At 40.2% G+C, this 20325-nt stretch overlaps 1 protein-coding gene across 6 annotated transcripts in view; it reads left to right on the top strand.

Moving 5' to 3' along the window:
• The first annotated feature begins 12620 nt into the window (after positions 1–12620).
• The window catches only part of Timeout (circadian regulator timeout), a 148559-nt gene continuing 140854 nt past the window's right edge, over positions 12621–20325 (top strand). For 4 of the 6 annotated variants that reach the window (XM_076816915.1, XM_076816916.1, XM_076816914.1 and 1 more), the window contains exons 1-11: positions 13479–13839; positions 13921–14052; positions 14117–14212; positions 14492–14655; positions 16147–16264; positions 17281–17543; positions 17894–18026; positions 18113–18267; positions 19343–19476; positions 19556–19706; positions 19810–19890. In XM_076816915.1, the coding sequence (XP_076673030.1) occupies positions 13603–13839; positions 13921–14052; positions 14117–14212; positions 14492–14655; positions 16147–16264; positions 17281–17543; positions 17894–18026; positions 18113–18267; positions 19343–19476; positions 19556–19706; positions 19810–19890 (1664 nt within the window). In that variant the 5' untranslated portion in view covers positions 13479–13602. Of the gene's footprint in view, positions 12755–13171; positions 13347–13428; positions 13840–13920; positions 14053–14116; positions 14213–14491; positions 14656–16146; positions 16265–17280; positions 17544–17893; positions 18027–18112; positions 18268–19342; positions 19477–19555; positions 19707–19809; positions 19891–20325 lie in introns of those variants that run through there. The other 2 variants (XM_076816920.1, XM_076816918.1) reach the window with 2 other exon arrangements.

Genomic DNA, 20325 nt, shown 5'->3' with positions numbered 1-20325 from the left:
AGACGGTATTCTAAATTCATCTCTAACTTCTCGAAGTGGACAGCACATGGAAAATATACTTTAGGTATTAGTTTACAAAGAAGCTGAATTCCTCTCCAGACTACCTTATCTGAATCGTCTGTTTTCAACAGCCTGAGGGAAACGATAATTCCGATGATGAAGGGTGAAATTTCATGATGTACATTCACGTGGCGTGGGTATGTGTTTGTGTAAATAATATGAGTGGCTTGATAAGTGGAATAGCTACGTTAATAGTCGGGCAAATGGAATAATACTGTATGTACACAGTCAAAGGTGTGGAACAGCATTGTACATAGTCAGACGAGGAGTCCAAACCTGTATATGGTCAGACAACGAACACAAACCTAGTATCATAGTGTGCTGTAGTATCATAGATTCACATTATAAAAATGATATTCATAATAATATCTGTTGTTTGAGAACTCTTAACCCTTTGACACACCTATCTGGGTGGCTCACACCCAGAGCAATTTTTGAACGACTGCCATTCTCCTCTAAGAAATCCAACTTTTGTGAAAAAAATCATGGGTCAAATTCGAAGTCTCTAGAATGTATTCCAATAGATTTTTTATTGAAATTTTATTACCGTTTTTGTAAAAAAAATTCTAGATTACCACATGTCAAGAAAAAACGAGGAAAATGTTTAAAAAATTGTAACTTTAACAAATTTCAATATTAAAAGCTAAAAATCTACAGAGTTGTTATTCGGATATAATACTTTCAGAGAAAAAATAGTGTGTAAGTCGGCTTTGGAAAAAAACTATTTATTTTGCATGTAGAAGGTACAGAACGTCAGTATCAGCTTATGGGTGGCTCACACCCAGAGTGTCAACGATGGGTTAGTGAAAATCGTTTTGCACGTACTTGAGAATGTATGTCAGAGTGGAACGTCATTGCTTCAATATCACTCGCAATCCTGATGACATTCGCGAGGCTCGATTAAAGTCGAACATTCAACGTCATTTCCACTACTTTAATATTCACAGGCATCCACACGATTCTCGAGGTTCCCATATAAATTCCATCCTTTTATGTTGGTCTCACGTCATACGAGTCGATCGTCGCCCCTCTTTTAAAAACAAAGGGGCCCTCGGTTACCCCAGAAGGCGAGCCCTGATGGGCGAGGGTGACACAACACGGTGGATCACCGCAAATAACCCACGGCTTCGAAATTCCCCGGAGATACACCCGCACATTTTTATCCCGCCCAGGGACACCGCCCGAAGTGAAATCGCGGGGGTTTTGTCGCCGCGTGGGTTATGACTTGCCGGTGGAAGTTTCGTCGAGGAAAATTGACGAAACCACTGTTCTTCTTCGGGAACGTCGCGTGGAATAATAAAAAAGGGAAAGGCAGAACAAGACCGTGTACACGTATAGTCCGGAATAATGCGAGAATTTACATGCGGCCGGGCGTTTCGCGAAAAGACGAGGGCTTAGCCCTCTACGTGATGTAGGGAAACAGCCCCCCCAGCAATTGCATCGGCCTGTAAACGAGCGGTTAACGGGTGCTTTTTATTATTTGCGAACAACCTAATGTCCCCGAGTAAAACGTGTCTTTTTACAGGGCGTCGCTGGCAGACAACTCCAGCCGGGGGGATAAACTTAATTTCACCTGTATTAAACTTTTTCCGGCGAGCAAATTTCGCGGAAAATTTGTTGGGAGTTTGATAACGCTGTCGGGACGTTGACAGAGAAAAATATAACCGTTCGCGTACAACTGCCCGCGTTAATACTCTTCATCTTCAATCTTGCTGGGTAGAAAAGGGCATAAATCTACCTTTAATATTATGTAATATAAATGGCAACGCAGTTGAGGGGAAATCTTTTGTTGCATTTAAAAGACAACACTCTTGCAGAACACCACATTCATCGTGGCGTCAGTGACAGAACAGGCACGCTTCCCTCTCCATTTCGTATAACATCCGTTAGAAAGGATTTTTATTGAATTTTTATCGAGTCGCATTAATCCTTGTGATTAAGAATAAACGCGGAAATAGACGAGCTGGGCTATGTTCTGCCCATAGAGATGGTGAATTTTGCCATCTTGAAAATCATGAAACGTTTGGCTCAAGTTTGAAAAAGTTAAAGGTATAACGAGGTTAACTCCCTCATGACTACGTTGCTGTAAAATATCTCGCAGTCCCCATGCATCTTCCAGCATATTACAGTCTCAGCCACGCTATTCCGAGAATTTCAGCAAAAGAGACTCTCGTGACACTTTTAGTTTGCACGAGATATTCGCGTAAATTTTCTTACTGTGACAAGTTGGAGAGAATCCTAACTGAAAACTGATTAATAGACTGTTCTTGCGGAGGTAAACTACTAAATAAATATCCCCGGATGCTACTGTCAACACGCTAAATATCTTAACCGCGCAGAATGTTCTTTATTTTCCTCCTTCGTCCCGTTTCTCCGGCAGAAAATTCGTCACTCGCGGCATGCGAAAGTAGTAGCGTAACCTGAATTATTAAAAGTAACACGGAATCTTGACCTGGTTCTACCGTGTCAACGGTATCTTAATTATCTTTAAGCGATTACTCGAAGCATGCCCGTGTTCCGCATCCACGTGCAAAGAAATACTTAAGTAACAGCGTCCCCTACATTATTCGATTTAATAAGCTGTCCGCGGTGCTATTCAATTCCTCGCGGCCGACATTGTACTCCGTGTAAGTACGTTTAAGTTCGGATTGCACCATCTGCGGCTGGCGCGCGTCGTTGTTCGAAACTAACTAACCATTTCACGGTCCATCGCATTTGTGTTCTGTCATTCTCTCGTGGCTGGACACCCACCAACTTCGACCCGTTGTGTTACAGTCCGGCTATGTCAGGTTCACTACCCGCCATTATTGTAACACGCGCCATCATCCCTGTACTCCGCTTTCATTTCGAATATTAGACATCGATCTGCTGCAACGAATCGGAGTGGCAGACCATCTTCCTGCTGCTGGGGAAATCATAGCTCGTTCTACACTCCTGGGAAGAAAAATACTCTAATATTTCGCTATTAAGGTAGGTCAATGAAAAATTATAGCGGTAGGATGCCAGGTCTGTACACATTCTCCCTGTTTTACATATACCACGAATTTAAGTGTTAATGTAAGATCAGATGTGGTAAAACTTGTACTTTTTAGTGCTATTTATATACAATTAACATGTATCGAAGAAGGATAAGGACAAAAATTGTATGCATTTCGATACTTGTGGTGCATTCACAAAAGATCCAACGTTATGCTAGGACACTTAAAGCAAATGTAAAAACGTTAATTTTTATATTATATTATAAAATGTTCCAAAAACATGCCAATGTTCCCCCAGTTTACTGCACCACATATGAACGAGTAATATGGACAGAGATGAAAAGCAAGTGGTACGGAGTTATATACGGTCAGAAAAGTGTGGAAACGATGATATGGTGAAACGAGTAGTACAAGTCAACAGTGCAGTCAGCCAACAGGATTGTACGTACATAAAATATATGTACCTACGTATTATAACAGAAGTAGGTACGGTGAGAATATTTGGAAATAGTTCGGCAAAATACGTTTTGGATATTTCTAACTGCTACACTACTTAGTTGGACAACGTTAATGAAGAAACAGGTGGAATTAATTGGAAGAACGTTGGAACTAATTTAGGAAATATCTACGAAACAACGCTGTTTCCCTGATCAGTACAAATCCTTTCGTTCCTTCGAGCGTATTGAAAGGAAGTCGAGTTGCATAATAGCGTGAATCTCGGCAGCAGCGGGTCACAATGCGAAAGTAGATTATAACTCTCGCTCCCATTAGAGCTCAATAAGCCATGATGGTGAATTATCGTCCTTGTAGAACTGGAGCGTAAGCTTAGCCGAGCACGGTATATTTCCGTGCATTACACACAGAACGGAGGGCAGGGACTTCAAAGAAGCGTATTTTATAATCGAGCCACCGTACCGTGCAAATGCAACGCCTCATTTGACGGGGCTATAAAGAATGTTCCTTATATTCCGCCGCTCCACGACGTAGCAACTTCTTCAGGGTGATCTTAACTTGCAGCTGATCGATGATATTTACGTAGCAGAGATTGCATACACTCGTAGAGTTTATTTTAGGAAAAGCTTCGAGCATTTTGATCTCAGACGAGTTTACCTTGCAAATGGTGTTTGTGTTTGGAATAGACAGTCCATCGAATGATAACACTCACTTATACCAAACAGAGGAGGAAACAAAATCTGATGCTGTTAACAATACTCCTGGCGAATCGAACGAGACAAAACCTAGGAAATAATAGCCCCTGGCAATGATGAAATGTATTATTGAATAAAATACAAATAATTATATATAAATAGTCGGAACTCGTATTTAGATCATCAGTGGAAAACAATTTGACACATTGCCATTATGTAGGTACTTGCAATTTGATTATCTCCCGTACGCGAATGTGCGAGCAAAGTAAGCAACTGCCAGCGAATTAAATTCCACAAATAGCGTACACATGTGAAAGATCGTGGCGCGTGTAATGTTACGTCAGCACACATGTTCGTAACGGAATAATAGCATTGGCTATGTAAACCTTGGAGCATATATACACGGAGGTCTCATTGAGAGCTCGAAACTGTCGCCAGCATCATGCGAGAGAGAAAGAGATACTTTCTCGATGGTGCGATCGAGAGTGGTAGAACGGAGAATCACAACACCTCTCACACGCACCAGCTCGCACAAGTCTTTCTCCCTCGCATGTTGTTAGTCGCCAACTGGCTCGACAGGAGACACATGTAAGGCAATGAGACCTCCAGTAGTATATGCTCTAAGATGTAAACAGTGGGACCACCGCAGTATCTTGTTACAAGGTACCTTGGATCCACTCCTTTGTGGCACATTAAAACGATATCAATGTTATTATTCCCTAGCCGCATTTGTATCGATATTGCCAATATCGTGCAAGCTGTTCCCGGCGTCTTTTTTTCTCCCCCTCCCACCCACGAAGAAAATGGAGTAGAGCGACTTGTAAAGGAACCCAGTTCACGTACAAGAGCACACACACATAAAATGTACGTGGCCTCGGGTTTTGGATTTACCCTCCAACGAAATGCTTACTCTGGCAAGACGTAAATCCATGTCTCGTTGAACCGGATCAAAGGGGCCCTTAACATAATTACACGGAGGCTCCAGCGGCCCCGTAATTATTTACTTTGTACTTTGCGTCATTTGATCCAACGTAATTCGATGCAGAGAGAAGTTTTTCGTATGGGAATCGCGAAACGGGGATGGTTATTGATTTTCCAGATGCGCTGGAAATCTGAGAATTCTTAAACGGTGAAGGAAAGACTGCGAAGGAAAATTTAAGAAGGAGAATGATTGAGAAATCTTAAAATGTAAACTACGTATAAATATTTACTAACAAGGGAAAAATCTTGAACCCGGAAATTCAAAAAATTCTGAAACTTCGTGAATATGTAGGGAATTTCCACCTGATGACAACGCAATTTTTGTTTGCTGCCCAAATTCACTCTAAGGGGGTGTAATTGACCCCTGAAAATCCGGTTATTTTCCGATTTTCTGTTATAACTCGTGAACTGTAAAATATTTTTTTTACCAAATGATAGATCTAATTAAAAGAAGTAACTTTTGTCTTGAAACTTTTTTCTATCTTTTACATTTTGCGAGTTATAGCACAAAGTCGGAAAATAGCCGAATTTTCGGGGGTTAATTTCACCCCTTTCGAGTAAATTTGGGCAGCACACAAAAGTTGCGTTGTAATCAGGAGGAAATCCCCTACATATTCACAAGGTTTCAGAATTTTTTGAATATTCGGGTTCGGGATCTTCCCTTGTAAGTAGTGTTTAATATATATTCGGACCTTAAAAATATTTGGCAAGTATTTTTCGTTATCGGCAATCATCCATGTCGAGGGGGTGAATAGAGGCCCTAAACTTGGGGGTCGGAAAAATATTTTCTCAAATTTTTCGCAAAACTGAGCAGGGGCTGGATTCGCCTTTAAAAAATTCACATTTAAAAAAAATTGTCCTACGCCTAATAGTTCTCGAGATATTGCAGAAAATTTGTTTACAGAGATTTTTGCCACGCGTGTCGTTTACAAAAGGTACAACCACAGTACTCTCGACGGCCGTGTCGTTTCGAACGAAAGGATACACGTAGTCGTCCCATGATTTTTCCACCACGGCAAAAATCCGCTTGTTTGGAAAGGGGGCCTAAAATCTGTCACCCTGTAAAAATCCACAGTGCGTGTTCAACTGAACAGCAAACCTATTTCTGCTATTCGGGTCACGCTGTTCATTGGTTTTAGTGCAAAAATGTTTGTTTTCAATCCTTACAGTGGGGCACGCTTCGACGATGCACTATGTATCTACATAATCGATTTCAAAGAAATCTATTTTTATTTAGAAAATGACAAATTCGTCACGAGTGAATGGAAAAGCAAGGTATCGAAAGACTTCAGAAAGATCCACGAAAATTCATCAACTGGCTCCACAGTAGCGACGTAAATGCTGAATAAAAGACAATTTAATGTCACTGTGGACATAGTAGTAGTCCATTTCGTTCGTACGTTCATCCGTCTGCTTTCGGACGCTGAACGGGCAGCGACGAGGGTTCCGAAATGCAAGAGGGTGTATGTCTGCCGTCAGATACAGTACCGATGACAGATAGTTCGAAACTTTAACGAATGGCTTTATCTGCTGTAACGAACGAGGGGGCTGCTATCCTTCTGTTAATTTATTTACGTACTGCATCGTACGCTTTGATTTGCCTTTACGCGCACGTGTACAGAAACAAACTTTATCAAATCGATGATGGATAGGATCTGACGAGGATGAAGTGGAATCTGCGATAATACGTATTTTTCCAAATCAGCAATGCTCGCCACTGTAAGAAATAATAAATCAGCACAGAGGGGAGACAACAAATTGAGAAATAATAATTACTTTGATCAAAGAATATTATAAAATATTACTACTTTTTTGCACACGAGTTATATTACACATTTAATATCTTTTAAATTGTATGTGTTTCGACTCTGTAAACTGACTTTTTTAATTCGTATACCAGAGGTTTTCCCGTATAATAATAATAATAATAATATATTCTGCTGAATTTGCATCGTTGCGATCGAATAAAATATTTATTCGAAACTACTCAATCACTTGCAACAAGTGAAACTTGGTCTGAACGGATCCACCAGATTTTAAGGCTGAAATACACCCACGTGACTGATGAAATTTGAATGCTGGATTAATATCGAATCTTGCTAAGAGAATGCGGTCTTTCGCGTAGTTGTGGTCCATTGAAAATCAGTCACCTCATTCACCGCTGCCGGTACACTCTGACGAAGCTCGTGGAAAATCAATAATACAGCACCGAGATATTATACCGCGTATTAGGAATCTTGAAGGGTTGTGGCGTACAAGCGAAAGGGAACATACCGTTTTATGATAAAGACTAGATGTACAGGGTGATTCTAGCAAAGTGGCCGACAAAATTATCTCTGAACCTGAACAAGTATATCCTATTCAGATTGAAATGTACGACAGAAATAATTGTTACGCGAACGTCTGAATCATCCTTGAAGGCCAGCAAAATCTTTTCTTTCATTTTAACAGATTTCCTGTTCAATATTGAGCCGGGAATGGAACAAAATGCTTCGCGTAAATACGTGTCAATGGGATAAATATGAAACAACCAATCACAGAGGAATATTGTGAATAAATCTGTTGCCTGCTTTTCGAAATGTCGGGCTTTTATGACGACACTCGCCGAAATCAATAGCGGGATGGAAAAATACGACAGGCGGATATAGAAAATGTTTGCAGGGCGGTTAAAAAGGTAAACGAGGGGACAAAGGAAAATTAGTTTCCAATATGGGTTATAGTCGTTATAGATACTCGATTTAATACGGAAAAATATCGCGGAAGGGCTTTTTGTGTCCAACCGGGAAATACAATTATCTGAATGCTGAAATATCTTGCTAGAAACGGGACGAATGGAAAATAGTATTTCAAAATGCAGAGCAAACGGCCTTTTTATATGTGAACGGTCCCAATCGATGAATAGTTCTACTTCCCATAGAGGTATACTATCGCATACCTGTAGATCGCCGCACGAATGAGAAAAATTTAATAAAGGACAACTGACCTGAATTGTTAATGCAACTTTGCTATTAACAGCACGGGGCAAGCAAATTTCAAGCGCGATGAGAGATTTAGCATCAACACTCAAAATCCTTTGTCAGCAAACAATCGATATCTCGGTGCAGACGTTCTTAAGCCGATTTCGCAGGAATAAATCCCTTTAATTGAAGGTCTCATTAGTAATTGAAAGCGCTGATTGGAAATCGCGTCAGTATGGGTGTCTCGTGTTATTGATTGATCCGCAAATAAACAGTCTCGCGACGAACTTTGGTGCTAGCGTATCGAATTTTTTTTTAAAATTAGTTACCGAGATTTACCGCAACGATTTGTCGTTTCGCGCTACCGATAGGAAGTATTTCCCTCGAAATTGCGAAGAACTTTGGTGCGTTCCGATACGGAACGTTTTCCCTCGTGAAACTTCTTCTGAAATTTCTATCGGAGTCCCAGGTGCGTTTCCGCGGCTGGCAAATTCGAAGAAAAGTAAGATAATTAATTAGAAGGATGAAGTTAATGGTACACCTACAGAGATCCTGTTAGTTGAACCAGTTTATCGAAATTTTAGCGAAAGCTTTGTGTCTGTTTATCAAATTTTAACAGGCTTTAGTACCTACCTTATTATTCTCATGCTTTCGAATTCTCGTTTCGCGTTTACGTTACCCTTTCTGAAGGCACGGCTGCGTGACTTTTATACGAGCTAATTTATATCCGCGAAGACAAATGAAGCGTAGCTGGATTTCTGGAAGTTGCGCGTATATAATTAACCGTTTTCTGTATAACGAATCCCGCGTAATAATCGCTCAGATGCTTCCACCATCGGACGTAGCGAAAAGTTGGCCCCGCTGTAGTTCATAGCGCCGAATACAATCGGTTTATTTCAGCTTGACTACATTTCCCGCTTCCAACTCACTCGTCCGTTAGACAGTTATGTTTACGCGCCGGGAAACTTACGAAACTTAACTAAATTAACTAGGTAACGAGTAGATTATGCACACGACATTTAACTGGCAAGTTCGCGCGCGGGGCAGACTTATAGTTTTCCATAGTGAACTACAAAGTAGCCTGGGGAACATCCCTTAAGTTCAGAGAGAGCGTTGTGCGCTGTTACCTCGGTTTTAATGAAATAAGCTTAGACGAAGCGCGATTACTTCCGAACGAGTTCCAAATGGGTCGTTTTCTATTAGAATGGCTGATGGCTGGCATAACCTTACGTTACCAACTTTACTGCTTTTCGTTTACGCTGCAAGTCTGAATCTTTCGAATTAAATCCGCTGAAATACTTGTATTAGCGAGATTGTGGGAAATAATTCGTCGCGCACCGCGGAGTGGCAAAAATGGTATTCACTTGGAACTTTTGAAATCGAGCTGCGTTGCGAATTAAATTAAATTGCGAATTATCACCTTCCTTCAGTAAGAACCGTCGGTTTCTGTGAACATCTATGAGCTAAAAGTTCCCTGTTTCTAGATATTAACAGACAAAGTTTGGGCAATGTTTCCAGTATGTCACGTAAAGAAACTGGAAAGAAGAGCAATTCCATTTCAAGAATACGGCTGGATAATAAAAAGACAAAGAACCTCCTTCGAGAAGTATCAAAGTTTATCTACGAGCAAACGAATTTGTAGTCGTAACTGATTCTTCAGAACTAGCCTCCCGTTCTACGAGATGAAGTTTGAAGTTGCCGGCGCTTTGACTTCGCGATCAAATCAGCAGAACTTTCTTTAAAGATAAAATCATGTAAATCAACGGGGGGCTGATTTCCTCGTGTAAGAATCACGGGATATTCTTGTGCATCTATGCCGCTTGAATTCGCAGTAGAGTCAATTATAATGCGGTATATGTGTACGTAACAATGCTTGCCGCACATTGCAAACGAAGCAATCGATACCGCGGCCGACGTTACACGAAAAACTAAATTTCCTCAAATAAACAGGATTCTCTTTCACCATTTGCAACCGGGATCGATACAAAAGAAAAATCACCAGCGAGTAGGTTCAGAAAATTGCCGATTGTTTCGTTGGGTTTTATTCTCTGTTACATGAAGTACGTAAACACGGCGCACGTGTATACACGTATCGAGCCCGAAATACCCCCAACTGATTCGTGCATTGTCCGAAACATTCGGGCTTACACAATTCATGCGACAAAAGAGGAGTAAATGCAACGAGGAAGACAGGCGGCCGCATCCGAGAGACTGCTCGGGCATTTTCTCAGACCAGGAATGGCAAGCGCCAAAGGAAGCAAACAAAAATAGGAAGTAACGAGCTGGTCAAACAAATGGCCGATAACCTATTGACCCAGATAGGGTGGATGATATTGATTAGTCGCCGCTTGTTTGTCCCATGGCAGTCAAACACAATCCCATCCCTCCTCTATTCTCTCTACCGACAACGTGTCTTCCCTTTTGCTTCGATCTCTCTAACAGATCGTCCCTGTTTCACTTCCGTATCTCCTGCAACCTGTATTCTCCCCGCGAAGAGCCCGATCCTCCCTTCCCCCGTGCCCTTTTTCGTATAGTCTAGCAACGAAATTGGATTTATGGCTTTATTTTCCTCCTCCGTGGACAATATCTACCACAGATTGCCCGACGTGGACCGCGATTCCTGGTATTACAGTGAAATAATGGAGTCCCTGCGACCCTTTCATGCCATCCGCGTGGAAAAAAAAAGAGGAGTCGCCGAAGCGAAGGCTTAAGGACGGTTTCATACGCTAGGAAGTTGATGAAACAAATTTTCTGGGAGGGCCAGACGAAAATGACCTCGCGATTTTAAGTTCCCCGTGACAGCTCTGTCGGAATCAGTGCGAATAGTACTACTACTGCTACTTCGTCTGTATGCAAGATCGAAGCACCTCGATTTTCCAGTTGATTAACTAAATGCTTCATAAAGCAAACAACTACGTCAGAGCTCAAGGAAATTCAATATTTATGAAGTTTACAGAGAAGAAAATTACCTTATTCGAGGTCTTGCAACGAGAAAGAGTATAATTTACCATGTAAATTCTATCTTTCCCAGAATTTTGAAGTATTAGACTGGTCACGAGGAATATCGTTTCTTTTTCAATCGAACTTTGAAATCACGCAATTTTTTAAAAATATTTAGGTACTTTGAATATTTAATTGAAACAGTTTCCTTACTCGTTTATGGCTTTCTTACACGTTCTACAATTTTTTTTTTGAAAAAGGAACGATAGAAATGTTTAAAGAAATTTGTCGCGGTAAGGATTAGTGAGTTGGGAGTTATCACATAAACCGAAGAAATCCCTTAAATTGGAAACCAGGATGTTTTCCTTTATTTTCTACGTAATTCCAGAATTTCTTACGGGATCGGACAGCAGACAATTCTACGTGGTTTCGTATTGGTTCGATGAAAAAAACGGAATCGATTCTTAATCAACTTTCAAGCGGTCGAATGAATTTTATCGGAGGGTCAATTCATTCGAGCGCAATTACTTCCTTCGCAGAGTTTTGCCGAGCGATGCAAAACGTTCTTAATCACTTTTTGTCCACGACTCGATATAATTAGTTTAGTCTCTCGTATTAATCATGTCGTAATGACGTTTTATTACTACGCTAAAGCGAACTGCTTATATGACAAAATCGAGTGCATGTTTAAATAAATAGGTGGTATTCGGCAGCACTTTCATAAAGAAAAGTTTGCTAAATCAGTTCAAATAATTCAGTAGATAATAATTTCAACACCCAATCAAATAATTCGATAAATAATAATACGCATATTCAATCAAACAATTCAATATAAATAGTCATTCAAATGTTCTTCCTCATATTCTTCTTTCATTAAAAGTAACAGAGATACTTTCAATGATCTCCATAACATATTTGTATGGAGTGATTAAAAATTCATAGTATTTTGGAGGTTATAAGAATTTCAATTTTGTTTCACATATTCTACCAAAAATGAATACAGTATACTCGATGTCGTTTCATGCTTGGAATGAATTAAAGCAACGAATTCAAAATGTTGCAAAAATAAAAGGAAATTTTCAATTTTTCCTGTCTGTACAAATCCAATTATAAGATTCAATTGATAGCAAATATGTAGATATTTTTTTATGTAAATATATATCATTTTTCATATTCAATCGTTAAAAAATATTCAACAGACGAATACCATAGTGTATCAAACTCTTCAATTCGAACTCCATGCTTGCGTCCTTTTGTAATGAATGATAAAATTACGATACCTTAACTTCTGGAACAGAAAAATACTCAAGATGATAGATCACCGTTAGTGCACGAACGATTCTAATGAATTTTCGGTAACACTTGTAAATATTGATAATTTTAAAGAAATTCAAAGAATTTCGTTAACTGCACACCACGCACCGTCTAACAAGATCCAGAACTGCACGTGCACGGAATTTCGAGAATCGCAAGCATCCTCGATCGATTCCTGTATCAAAAGTCGAACGCTCTCTGCCGGCCAATCCGGTGCGACCGGTACAAACTGTTTCCCGCGTTTTAGTTATTACCTGTTGCGTTTGACGTTTCCGCGTCGTGTCCAGTTTTTTTTCAATTTTCGTTATCTATCGTGTGCTTTAAATAATAGTGTCAGGAATTAATTAATGTCTCAACTGAAGTTCCTGCTGTAAACGTAGGAATTAACATCGATTCGTTTATTATTTGCGATGATCGATTTAATAACGTTAACCTCAATTATGCACGTCTGGCATGATCGCGAGCGTTTCCGCGACTTTAATACTTTATTATATTTTTATTTAAATCACGTTATTCTTGCGTTAAATCTGTTACAAAATGTTAGTTCGTTTGTATTGTTAGTTAAATTGCAGTAGTTATTATGCTACATCTGTTAAAAATATTATAATAAATTAACACAGAAAATGTACAGCTATTGGCGAATGTACGCAATTGTTTCTAGTAGTGTAAAGCATTTAGTTTTGAATTATTTTTCATTAATTGCCTGTGCATTCACAGGATTATATTTCTTAAATTCTAATTGCGCAGCGAAACCATAGTTATCCTGATAAGATCATTATGTTGCTTATTACAGATAAGTTGAAGGCGTCGATCAAAGTATTATAATTAGATTTCTTTGCCTGGATATTCTTTATAAAACTACATACGACTAACAATGTCTGATTATCTTTCTACCGAACTCGCAGCCACATGCGCCGCGCTTGGCTACTACGATGGGTTTAAATATCACTTAGATAAACATTGTTTAGGTGAGAAGTTTTTTTTTTGACGAAACAGTTCCTCAGCAGACTGAACAGTGGTTCAATGTTAAAATCGTAAATTTAATCGCAGATGTCATAAAGGACTTGATTAAATATTTAAGAAGAGACGACAGTAGTCATACCGTACGTCGGTTCCTCGGTCAAACAAAATTACTTCAGACTGATCTTGTTAGAATTTTTATTGAACATTCTGACAAACTTGAATTGTGGGACGTGTTATTGAGGCAAGTAATAAATTATCTGAATGCGTTTCACAGCAGCATTCGTTCGTAATAATAACTGCCTGCTGAATTTCAATAGGTTGATTATTAATCTAACAAGTCCAATCTTGTTAATTTACAATGAACAAGTACCTACAGATAAATTGCAGCATTCTATATATCAAAAGCTTATTTCATACACTCAAACGTATATGACAGCATTAACTGATGATCGTATATGGGCAACATTAAGTAATCGCTTGAGTAAAATTCTTAAATTAGTAAGTTTCAAAGGTATTTTGTACACGAGGCACGTTCGACCGAAGTTAGTATTATATTATCTCTGTGTTCTATTTCTGTAGGATAGCTCAGACAGGGGGGAAGAGAAGGAAATGACTATTGAAAGAATTCTTGTTTTCATACGAAATGTATTGCAAATACCTCCCACTGAAAATGAAAATCATGTCAATAACGATGTTACAGTTCACGATGAGGTATGAGAGCGAACGTAGCACCTTACGATTTAAGAGTAGAATTTACTTTTCTATATTTATTCAGGTTTTGTTTGCACTTAATGCATCTGGGGTTGTTGACTTGTTGCTGTTCATTGCTAGCAACAATAGCGAACAGCAATATCACTTGCAAGTTTTAGAGGTACGTGAAAAACGAAATTGTAATAATTTGTTTAATATTAAATATAGGCAACTTAAATGATTATTAGCTCTTCACTTTACAAATTGTTCTTAACACTAGTAATACTTATAGTCAGATATTTTTGCCTTCTAATTACTTTTACTTAATCAGAAATAAAAGCATCAAGTTATTTTAACAGACTTTGGACTTATAATATATTACGCATAGACGAAAAGCAATTTTGTTTCGTAATTTAATTTAATATTGGTGATTTTAATAAATTATGTGCAATCGTGCCAGATTGTGTCGTTTATGCTGCACGACCAAAATGCAAGTCAGTTAGCAACATCTGGTCTACAACGCAGCACTACTGAAAAACAGAAAGATGAAGCAGTACTCTTGGCTGCTCGGCAAAAGGAGAAAGAAGAGAAAATGGAAAGGATAAGAAAATATACAGTTGCTGGGTGAGTTTAATTCCCATTTCATGACCCCCTTTTGTACGTTTTTTCTTGCGTAAATTTAAATACATTGGGAATACCTTTCACACTTCGCGTACTTTACGCGGAACGAACTTCTTCCAAAGAGAACAGTATCCTCTAGTATCACTGTACTATTTGTTCACTTCATCACTATTATGTTGTTGCGTACATATTTTACAAAACAATTCATAAAATAAATAGTGCCTCGAGTTGACAAACTTTTTCAACAGCGGGTATTTCAAATAGTTGTCGCGAATACCGTAATCACACGTACAGTATTTCATTTTAATTCTGTATCAGACTCTCGATGTATACTAGGATTTCACTTACACTTAACTAACAAGTAATTTCCATTTTAATGTACGAAATGTATATGCAAACGTTAAACGCGAAAGGAGACTGAAATGATTATACTGTTTGAGGGATATATCTTACGGAAAGTACTAACGTATTCAGGCGGGTGGTGGTGTTAGATGCGTAATGAATGTGACCTAGATTTTAAAGCAAGTCCACGCACCACCTGAACGGAAAAGCTTTTATCCACTTGTTGGGAAGAATGCGCGTTTTATTCTTGTATCGTGCATTATTTGAATCTTTTTGTTACGCGCTGCTACTTCCCGTGGAAAGCTTTTTGCGCCTTGAAAGAGGATCAAAAGCACTAAAAAGATCGACCTTTCCGCGGTCGCCCAGGTCGAACCAGTCGATGAACAACTCCATCGGAAAACGACAACACGCCACGAAGCCATGAACCAATCCGGGGTTTTAGGTGTGATGTTTTATAGATAAAACTGTGAAATTTATGGCCCGAAATTTTTTCAACTTCAAATCCTTCACTTTTCCGCCGGCGTATAAATGATTTTATGGTTTCAGCGAAACTTTTCATTTAAATAATACGAAAAACATTCGCGGTTACAGGTTTCTTATAAATGCTTCTGAGATTTTATAGAAAGAATTTTTCTTCCCTTTCTCCGTTTTCATTTTAAGTTTCGTGATCGTTTTATTCAGGAGATTCGGTGTTGTAGCTCTACATTGTCAGGTTTAATTCTGTTTCTGATTACATTCTTCAGGTAATGAGTGAATCGTTTAAGAATAGTGCAAAGAAGGTGTTGAAAGCGGATCGTCACGCGAGGAAAAGAAAATGCGTCCTATTTAGTCGTTTAGCAAACTGTCTGCCGGTGACAGCCTCCTTCTATTCCATTGATTGGATTTTCAGAAGTCATGGATGAAATTGGATTCGAATGATCAGTTCTTTTTCAATTACTAGCGAGTACATTCTCTATGCATTCTGATTCCCATATATACTGGGACGGTAAATTTGATCTTTTGTCAGCTTCGAAACTTGGTTTCTTAAGATCCTCGCGCGAATAAAATTGATCTTTCGCCTCGAGTTTCTACGAAATTTCCATGATAAATTGCGAGAAACTCAGGTATATACACAAACATTCATTTCCGCCAATTGTTTGGTTCTGTGTTTAGGCATTCGCGTTTTAGCGGCACGTACGTCGTGCAGAATATGAAAGCTATCGGAGAGAATCAACTGTTATGTCACAAACCGTACCAGAAGATTGAAGCATTGAACTTTGGCCAAGATAAGGTACCTAATCAATATGACGAACCGTGACCTCTCTTCCCTCTGCTTATTCCATCCAAAACGAAGGGAAAGGAACGTCAGGCCGGAAAACGATCCGTTCAATTAATCTTTGGTTTCCAACGGGTAGTTCTCGTTAATGAGTAAGTGCGAACGAGGCTGGGTGGATTTCAATGAAAATACGGCTGTTAATTAGGGCTATTCTCGCGTAATTAGAACCAGCTCCCTGCTTAATGACGCTGAAGCATTTAAAACTGGGTCACCGCTCTTTTCGCGGACATTCCTTCTCCTTTTCTTCTGTCTCCTACGTTCCGCTCCGCTGCCAGGGGATCCTTTTCTGCCCTTATACTGTTATTACCGTCCTGCCCGCGGAACGTCCGTATCTGAGGACAGAGAAACTTTTCCTAGCTTGCTGCTTCTACGTAGGTCGTTTCATTATAGACTGCCATAAATCTACCCGGGTCACATGCCTGTCGGCTATCTGAATTCAGGTGATTACCGACCACCGTCATATCTTTTATGGAATTCCAACCGTCCCTCTGCCCTGCTGACCCTTCCGTTTCCTTTCTTACCTTTTTACAGCATTGGAACATAAAAAAAAATATATACGTATAAAATAGGTCATCCTTTCAACGGCCATGTAGTATGCAGGGTATTTCTCTATCTTCGTTACGAGTTTCCTTGAAACATCGCCGTATGCAAAAACTTTTCGTATCCCGGCTGGAAACATTGCGGATTCCTCCTAACAGGATAAACATAGAAATTATTTAGATTAACAGGACCTGGAGAACCATCTACGAATTCCGTGGTCTCATTGTAGATTCTCAGATTCACCACTGGTTATTTATCCCTGACGGATATAACAGAGATTGATGGAAATAATAAGTAGTTAGCGAATTACCCTACATATACTCGTGTCAGTATTTATGTCGACCTAAAGTGTTCCACTAAACAATGTAAATAGTTCTTTCTTCAAGATTAGATTCCACCAGTCTAATAAATGTCGTTTCAATGCAACGTAGAAAAGAGTATCGAAACCAAAAAACAAACGTCCCATGTCGGACCCGAGGGGTGAGCGTACCTCCGCCCTAAGTGTGAGGCTGTTTCTGAAAGAATTCTGTGTGGAATTCTTGAACGCTGCTTACAATCCTGTAATGAGATACGCCAGATCCTCCATAGTCGCCGGGAATCACAGCAATCCATCTGAAACGACTTGCTACCTTTGGGCTTTGCGTTTCTTCATGGAGTTCAATCGCCATTACAAGTTCGAAGTGAAATATGTGAGGTAAGTGGTCGCCACTCTTCTGTTTTCCGATAAAAAAAAAGAAAGGGTGAAGGAGAGAGAGGAACGTCGCCCCGAAGTAGATCCTGAAGAAAGCAAAGAGAGATAGTTTTCGAACTCGTTTTACGCATCGTCGCTTTCTTTAGATTCTTGTCTAAGAAAAGCATCTTTCTGACTGCCTTCAATACGCGTTTTTTATGTGCTACGGTGAAAATTCTCCTGCCGACCGTCACAAACATTTAGGGGTGTTTCGATTCGCGATCATGAGCCTACCGTCGTCTACGGTTTATTTATAGAATTAATAAAGTTGCCCGTGTCTTTTCTTTCTGAAACGATAAAATGCTTCCCGACAGCGAAACAATATCCACAGAAATATTCCACTTGGTACAAAGACAAATGGAACTATACTACGAGATGATGGTGACCGATAAAAAGAAGATACCAGTTTGGTCTCGTAGATTGCACTTGGCATTAAAAGCGTATCAGGTGAGGAAACCGATCATTGATATTCGCTTCTGCGCTGTTTAAGATCGGGAGCACGTTTTTCTTTCTGTTTTTAAATTTTATTCCAGGAGCTTCTGTACACTCTAATGGCAATGGATCAAAGCACGGATCGCGGTGTTAGGGAATCCAGTAAAGTCATTAAGAGTAACGTGTTCTATGTGCCCGAATATCGGGAAACGATTCTTTCCCAGCTTCTGTGCTTCGACGAAGTTAAAATGTCACGGTTCGTACAGAGATATCTTCGGAAATACTTGTATAAATTTCCATGTTGTTTTGTAATCTCTGAGCGCGCAAGTTGAAGCGTGAAAGTTCCTCGACCAACGTCACAGTTGATAGACCGGTAATGAACAGAACCCGGGCCACTGATTGAACATCCAACTTTTTCACAAACTTCTCAGACGACACTTTGGCACGTGTATTAGCACAGTTTGTCATTAATCAGAGACGTAACTCGTGGTAATTCAAATTGGTGGAGGTAATTAATAAGTTCCAAACGGCTCGCGGAGCACGAAGATGGTAATGAAATTGAGAAGTTTCGGTAGTCTAGTGTCGGCTCTTTGGAACTCTCTGTCTCCATTTTCGAAAGTGAAAAATCAAAGGCGTGCCTCGCACACTTCCTCCCCCGCAGCGCGACAGTCGCGAATAGCTTCTTGTCCAACTATTATCCAGTGTTTCGAGCATCTGTTTATCGAAGGATGAAAAACTGCTGAAAGTTTTATCTATCGCAGACAGATTGATTCACTTTCAAATCAATCGGCCCGAACAACGAGGGAGCTACTCTCCTGCTCCTCTCCTCTTCCTTGCTTCTTTAATGCTGTTCCTCATCCTCCTCCGCCACCTCCTCCTAGCGCTCTTGTCTGGCCCTCTCTTCTTTCGCGCGACTTCGTGGAATAAACAACTTTTATCGACCTTCCGGCCGGCGAAATGGGAAAAGGCGGCGGGGGCGTTCAACTTTCCGCGAGTTTGACGGGTCTTGCAAGGATCTCCACTGCGGAAATGTAAGGGCGGTGTGCGGCGCACCGCGATATCGTTACCACCTCTGACATCCCAGTGACGGTGACGAAAACGGGACCCGACGGGTTGCACCAAACTTTGTTGGTGATGTTACCACTTTGAAACTGTATGCACGGCGCAACTGTATTAATTTTCCGACGCGCATTGTTCGATTCCAAGTGACGTCCGGGAACTTTCACGCTATCTGATGCGTATAATTGCCAGAGTAGAGTAGCGGGATTGCATCGCTGTCGTTTCGTCCAGTAAAGTGGACCCTCGAATCCAGAATTCCCGTATCCTTCTAGACAATACCTGACCGATCTCATCACAACGGTGCACGTATTCCTGAAAATGCTGGGGCACTTCTGCGGGGGAAGCAATCGCAATATAGTGGTCCAACAAGTGAAGCACAAGCGGCAGAAGAGGGCATCTAAGAAAAGTGAGGATCGTTTCTCTTTTTCTGTTTTTCATTCGGCCGAGAGCGACGGCGAAACTTTGTTAATGCCAAATGTGAACAGAGACCGTGCAGAAAGAACAACCTCCGCCTCGAAGTTTGGAGGAACGCTGGGACGATATCAGTCCTCAGCTGTCCGCTGTGATGCGAGAAGGGACGATACCGGAAGTTGTGCCGTTCGACGCAACCTCGGACGTACCGATAGACGATCAGAAGTAAGTATAAATTCTTGTATTAAATCCTGACGGAGTCAGCAAATCGGATTTCCAGACGTAGGGAACTTTCATTATACCTTGTCGGATGTTTTCTCGTTTCAAGGGTTGAGGCTATGAAGAAGATCCAAAAGATGCTGAGGTCCAAGTTCCTGGAGCAAGCAATTGGACTTATTAGAGCAGCAAGGTAATACTGTTTACTTTGAGAATCGATTCTACGGAAGTTATTTGTTATTCTCTGAAACCGTTTGGTGCGTGCCTTCCGCGACGTTTCCGACGCTCACAAAGATGGTTCGGTGTTTATTTTGAAACTCGACTCGTAACGGTAAAATGACGCACTGTTATGTATGGCGCACGGTTAACGGCTATTTAGTACTACTTCCCGTTGTTCTAACGTTCCTTTATCTTCTGTAACGAAACTGCATTTCCTTTTCAGAGCGAACGTTTAACTGTTATTCCGAGACCCTTAGGTTAAGAGGTGTATTAGTGTTCATATAATCCGGGGAGGATTTAAATGTATTCGTCTATTATTTTACATTTTGCAGGCTAAATAACTACACGCTTTGTGTAAAAATTTATATATCTGAACGATCGAATTCGTGATCAATTAGCACAAAACAAT

Source organism: Andrena cerasifolii, chromosome 7, assembly GCF_050908995.1.
Source record: "Andrena cerasifolii isolate SP2316 chromosome 7, iyAndCera1_principal, whole genome shotgun sequence".
NCBI lineage: Eukaryota > Metazoa > Arthropoda > Insecta > Hymenoptera > Andrenidae > Andrena > Andrena cerasifolii.
Note: the sequence above shows the minus strand (reverse complement) of the source record. Positions and strands in the feature narration are given on the sequence as shown.